This window comes from Trypanosoma rangeli (assembly GCF_003719475.1).
Source record: "Trypanosoma rangeli strain AM80 chromosome Unknown Tra_15.4_contig_00157, whole genome shotgun sequence".
NCBI classification, from domain to species: Eukaryota; Euglenozoa; class Kinetoplastea; order Trypanosomatida; family Trypanosomatidae; genus Trypanosoma; species Trypanosoma rangeli.
The window spans coordinates 1-5,756 of NW_021705899.1; the positions used below are offsets into that span (position 1 = coordinate 1).

Consider the following 5,756-nt stretch of genomic DNA (forward strand, 5'->3'; position numbering starts at 1 on the left):
GCCTCCACTAGGGCTGAGAATGGACTGAGCGTAATCTACGAATATGTGGAGAGGTTGAAGAAAACCTTGTCAAAGGATATTATTTTCTATGGCGCTGAAAACGATGAACGACTAACGGGGAGGCACGAGTCTTCAAGGCCAAACGAGGTGACCGCCGGAGTTGGTACGAGGCATACCTCGATTCGTATTCCCAACGCTGTTGCCGCAGAGCAGAAAGGATACATGGAGGATCGGCGACCTGCTGGCGATGCAGATCCTTATCTTGTTTCGTCGAGGCTGTTTTCGTCTTGTGTTGCGCTGGAGGCCCCGGAGTTGGATTTGATGTCATCACTCCATGAGAGAGCGTGGATGAGGTTTGATAATTTGTCCCAAAATTGAGAAGCAAATATGGGGTTAATATGAATGCGAGGTTAGCGAGTTTTGGCAATTCCAAACTCCTCGTTTTATTGGTAGTTTTCTAAATTGCACGCCCAAAGTAGAGCCTGTTGACTGCTATTTTTTTATTTTTATTTTTTAAATGACTTTCTCTGGGTAATCCTCGCCAGCATAGTGCTCCCAATAAGCAAGGCTGATGATCGAAAGTTAAATTGAATCGGACGTTTATTTACTACACGACGCAAGAATTCAATGCTTTGAAATAATTCATGGGCTGCCGTGTCTTGTGGGGGGTGTATGTTCAAGTTGTGCGCATTGACGGGGGTTGCTCTTTTTTTTTTTTTTGTTGCCGAACATATTCTTTTGTGTATCGAAGTGTTAGCTTCAATGTGGGAAAATACTGAATGCTCCCCGGCCAACGGGGGTTTTGTGTTACCACAAACGGGTTTGCCACCAGCAGACGGGGCTGCGAGGGTCAAACGAAAGAGGAAGAAGAACGGGAAGAGGGCAGTTTATGACCAGTATCTTGCGGACTCTGGTAGTGAGTGCTCTACTGAATCAAGCGATGGTGTGGGCGAGTTTCTGGATGCGTACGAGTTGGAGGAGTTTGAGCCTGGCATGGACATTAATATTCTTATTCAGCAAACTGTGCAGAATGTCGCTCAGAGTGTCAGCTTGGAGGATTCTGACGGCCTGTCGCAGTTTGGTGATTACGAGTTGATATGCTTTGCCGCGGCGGTGAAGCATAACAACTCCATTCTTTCACTTCAGATAAGGTATCTTGACGTTTCCGACACGTCACTCGTGCCACTTTGTCGCGCGTTGGAGGGTCATCCCTGCATTAGGGCATTGGATCTATCTGGTACGCGAGGTGGAAACGCCACTATCAAGGCCGTGCTTCGTCTTGTCTGTACCAACCCAAATATTCTATTCGTGCGGTTGGACGACACAATGGTGGCTTCCCACGATGCTGGTGAAATAGAGCTTGCTACTCGATACAATGCACTAGCGTGTCCTGATCCAGCCAATAACCCGTTTCATTTAGGACTTTTGCGCAAGATTGGTGGTATGGAGGAGGAGAAGCAGAAGTACAAGGAACAGCTGGCTGCGCATTCCTGGTTGTTTTCGGATCATGGTGGTGGCAGTGCGAATCAGGCACCGAAGAAGGCGAAGAAGGTTCTGTTTGCCGAGAAAATAGCGCAGTCACGTATCGGTGCGGAAATCTGTGCGCAGTTCATGAGTGGTAGGTGTAGCTATGGCTCGCGTTGTCGGTATATTCATCCTGAGAAAACAACGGCAATTCAGAATGCCATAAGTGTAACTCAATGTAAAATGTCGAAGGAGTTGGAAGGAGATGCAAGATTTACAAAGGGCTCCGTCACTCTTCTTGGCTCTGGATCCAAAATGAGACTACAAAGCAGATTGCGTCCTGCCAAGTTTGCACTGAAAAAGGGTGCACTTGCTTCTGTGGTGGCTGAAACAAAAGATGCTGCTTCCACTAATGATGTGGATGACGTTCCTGTGCCAGAGGTTCCGTGCTGGCGCGCAGTGTGGGTGTTTTCTGCCACTGTTATGCTATGCAGTGTGATGGTGGCTGTGGCTTACTGATGGGATGGGAGAATGAAGGCATATTTTATACGTCCTATATACTTGGAGCTTGTGACTTGTGCTATGTTGTGTTGAACGGTGGTGGGACGGTGGGTATGGGACGTTTGCGTGTGCGTGTGTGTGTGGGCGTGCACGTGCAATACGTCTTTTTTATTTGTACTATCTATACCTTTACACAAATCACGGAATGATATTCCTTTTTAGGGGAGGGGAAGGTGAGTTTTGTTTAATCCCTTTGATGATTGTTCCTTAACTGCTTAACAACACTATGATTAGCCGCAATGATAGACTGCAACTGAACTACCAACCAACCAACCAACCAACCAACCAACCAACGAAACGGTTAAACCATAATACACGTCTATGAGAAAACATTTCTTTTCGACAACCGCCGATGTTTCTGAGTTACACCCTTAAGTAAAGCACAACGCCAATGAGCGGCGTTTCCTTTAAGTTATGCGGTTCCTCACCCACTCATGCTTGCGGTATTCCCACGCTGGATGTGCAAGGTGGGCGTCAATTAACAGCGACGTCAATGGATTTTCAGGAGAGGTGCATTTCCCCATCCTTTATACCGATACTGAAAGAGATGATTCCGCGGCACGATACAGCGTTGGGGTTAGGTGGCAGTTGGTTTTGGAACTGTTACTTGCATGCGCTTCAAGGAGAAGATATATTTCTGGACCTGAAAGGCACAGGAGTTAGTTTGTCAGAAGATTTGTTGGACGCGCAAGTGTTTCTGCGGCGCAAGTTAGCCTCTTTGGAGGCTGCGAAACAGTTTGCGGCTGCCACTGAACATTGTTGTGCAAAGGTTGAGGTCCTCTGCGCCCTGTGTCTTTCTGTTGTTCTGCATGTTTCACACCAGCCGATGCTAGAGCGTGAACAAGGGCCTCAGGCTTTGGTGCTGTGCGCCACAAAGGACCAGTGTGATGAATTGTACGTATTGCTTGATCGTTTTGGGACGGCTCTGCATTTGGTGACACACAACTTGTTTGGGGCGTACCCGCCCATGCCAAGCGAAAAAAGGGCGGACATCGTTGTGGGCACTGTGCCTCTCTGGGAGAGTGTGGCACAGTTGAGTCCACTTACCGTCCTTGATGGCCTTGAGGGAATTCTCTACCAGGTCTCACGCAATTCGTGGTGGACGGCGTCATCAACACGATGGCGGTCCTATTCGCTGGATTTTGTGACCCAACTTGTCTTTGTGGACCTGGACCTGCAGAATGCCTTGGGGTACGGACCAATGCTGCAGCGACTGTTTGCTGCACACAAAAGGTCAGTTGTAGCGGGGTTACGGCAGGTAAAGAACAAAACGACTCACGGAGGTAGAGAAGGTGGTGCCACCTCCAGTGGGCTTCCACAGCGATGCCAGGTGTATTGTCTGGTTGGTGGATGCAAGCAAGGAAAGGAACTTTTTGAGACACTACTGGTGTCGCGTGACAGGCGAGTGTATGGCACGGCTAGGCGGGAAATGGTGCGAATCGCCCTTAAGCAAGCGGTGCTACATGCAGACAGTAACGGCGAACGTGCCACGAGCGCTTCGCGCAAGCGTGGGCGCGATGAGCATGACGACGGCATTGTCGTTGAGGGGGAGTCTGTGCGGGAACACCCCCGATTGGTGGTGCACAACGCACTTTCGCACTCTCGGCTGATGCTTGATGTGACCGCCTTTGACGAATTTGCGGCAGAGACGAAGCGACGTGCCAATAGTTTTTGGTCAAGGTTTGAGGCAACCTCCGTTCTCACTGACAGCGAAAGCGGCACGAGGTCTGTTGTAGACGTGCAGTTGGCCTACGGATGCATGAGATTCGATCGGTGCGCTGCAAACAACGCGAGGACGTGGTTCGTGGCGGAAACAGTAGCTATCATCACTCCTGTAGGCGATGGGACCACACATCCGTCACGAACCGCGTTGCTGATGCGGCACCTGGAAGACGAACTATCCGGGCAGATCTTTGATGGAAGCGTTGTACAATGCTTCTTGCACCGCGGTGCGATGGAGCGTTTGGCAGCTGATGTCGTGATGTTGCATTCTGTATTTTCTGCCACGGCAAGATCCATCTCTCAGGAGCCACTATTTTTGCGCTTGGCCGCTGAGGAGGATGCGGCGGACGAGGAAGGAAGTTTGCCGGGAAACGCAGACACGGATCAGGACAATGTAGACACACGCACACGCCGCGCCCGTCTTCGTCAACATGCGCAAGAGTCATCGTCTGCGGTGAAGTGGACGTCCTCGTTTCCGTTGCATAAATTTCTTGCTCTGTCAGAGGTTCAGTCGCGGCGTACTGTTCTCGCCTTCCGTCAGATTGCCCCAAACATCTCGGTTTTTTGCGACATTCAGAACACCGCCAAGCCAACGGCGCTGCTTTACTTGGAAGAGTGCTGCCAGTACGGGAAGGTTGTCTCGTATTTTATATTTGAGCAGCGGCACGGTGGGAAGGAAGGGAAGGGCTGCGTGCATTTTTTTGTGGAGTTTGCAACACATGAAGCTGCAGCAGAGGCTGCACGGCAGTTTTTGCTGCGGTTCACAAGCGAGGGTAACGAGGCCGAAAACCACGTGCGTGTGAATCTCTTTCCCAATGAGTTGTATTATGAGGGAGTCGCAGTCGAAGTACAAAAACAACAGGGTGTAACAGGCGACGGATGCGCCATGCGTAATAATGATACTACTACTAATGAGGATGATGATGATGATGAGATGATGACTTTATGGGGGTTTCACTCCTTGGTGAGTAGAGATATGTTTGGGGCAGATGCTGCCATGCTACGGTGCACGTGGACGATATTGAGCGGGGCGACGCTGATGGTGTTGCGGTGCTGTGGCGATCTCTAGCGACATTGTTTATGAAGAGTAGCAGCGGATGTTAACTGTGGGTTTCCGTTGTGCTCCGCTAGGCCGCGCGGGTGGGCCGGAGAAGGCTGGCATTGCTTTTGCCCGCTCTCTCTTTTTCTCTTTTTCTCTCTGAGTGGCTCTCTGAGTCTTTACCGCGGTAGATTCCTCTGTATCTTTTACCACCAGCACTACTTGCGACAGCAAACGATGCGAAACGAGCCCCCCCCCCCCTCCCTCCCACGGAACAAGGTGTACGTTACAAGTCTATCTACAGCTGCGCGTACGCGATGAATGGTCAGGGGAGCGGATATTGTCTTAAATGTTTTTCCCTCAGTAGGACTGGAAGCCGCTTTGTTCGCAAGGTGCACATCCCATGCGTCGGACCGTTTCTTCTTGAGGACATAACTCGGCTTCTCTCCCCATTTTTTTTCTTTTTTTTCATTGCTACATCACTCGGAAACAAAAAAAAAGGTCAACCCGCTACAATGGTGTCGCTGAAGCTGCAGGCTCGTTTGGCGTCGGACATTCTCCGCTGCGGCCGCCACCGTGTGTGGCTGGACCCCAATGAGGCATCTGAGATCTCCAACGCGAACTCACGCAAGAGTGTGCGCAAGCTCATCAAGGACGGCCTGATCATCCGCAAGCCCGTCAAGGTGCACTCGCGCTCCCGCTGGCGCCACATGAAGGAGGCGAAGAGCATGGGCCGCCACGAAGGCGCTGGACGCCGCGAGGGTACCCGCGAAGCCCGCATGCCGAGCAAGGAGCTGTGGATGCGCCGCCTGCGCATTCTCCGCCGCTTGCTGCGCAAGTACCGCGAGGAGAAGAAAATTGACCGCCACATTTACCGCGAGCTGTACGTGAAGGCGAAGGGTAACGTGTTCCGCAACAAGCGCAACCTCATGGAGCACATCCACAAGGTGAAGAACGAGAAGAAGAAGGA

At 51.0% G+C, this 5,756-nt stretch overlaps 4 protein-coding genes across 4 annotated transcripts, besides 2 other annotated features; all 4 read left to right on the forward strand.

Annotated features, from left to right (window-relative positions):
* TraAM80_05035 (putative glutamine synthetase) lies at positions 1-378 on the forward strand (the record flags this gene model as incomplete). The annotated part of the gene is made up of 1 exon (XM_029381930.1): positions 1-378. A coding segment is annotated over one exon (378 nt), but the record flags the coding sequence as incomplete, so codon positions are not given.
* A 384-nt stretch (positions 379-762) lies between these two features.
* Positions 763-1,983, forward strand: TraAM80_05036 (uncharacterized protein; the record flags this gene model as incomplete). Its single annotated transcript, XM_029381931.1, has 1 exon — positions 763-1,983. One exon carries the CDS (start codon positions 763-765, stop codon positions 1,981-1,983), a length of 1,221 nt encoding a protein of 406 aa, XP_029238246.1.
* A 101-nt stretch (positions 1,984-2,084) lies between these two features.
* Positions 2,085-2,121: a microsatellite.
* A 164-nt stretch (positions 2,122-2,285) lies between these two features.
* Positions 2,286-2,319: a microsatellite.
* Positions 2,320-2,416: 97 nt separating this feature from the next.
* Positions 2,417-4,816, forward strand: TraAM80_05037 (uncharacterized protein; the record flags this gene model as incomplete). Its single annotated transcript, XM_029381932.1, has 1 exon — positions 2,417-4,816. The coding sequence occupies one exon, from the start codon at positions 2,417-2,419 to the stop codon at positions 4,814-4,816; it is 2,400 nt and encodes a 799-aa protein (XP_029238247.1).
* Positions 4,817-5,301: 485 nt separating this feature from the next.
* On the forward strand, positions 5,302-5,754 carry TraAM80_05038 (60S ribosomal protein L19; the record flags this gene model as incomplete). The annotated part of the gene is made up of 1 exon (XM_029381933.1): positions 5,302-5,754. A coding segment is annotated over one exon (453 nt), but the record flags the coding sequence as incomplete, so codon positions are not given.
* Between the last annotated feature and the right edge of the window lie 2 nt (positions 5,755-5,756).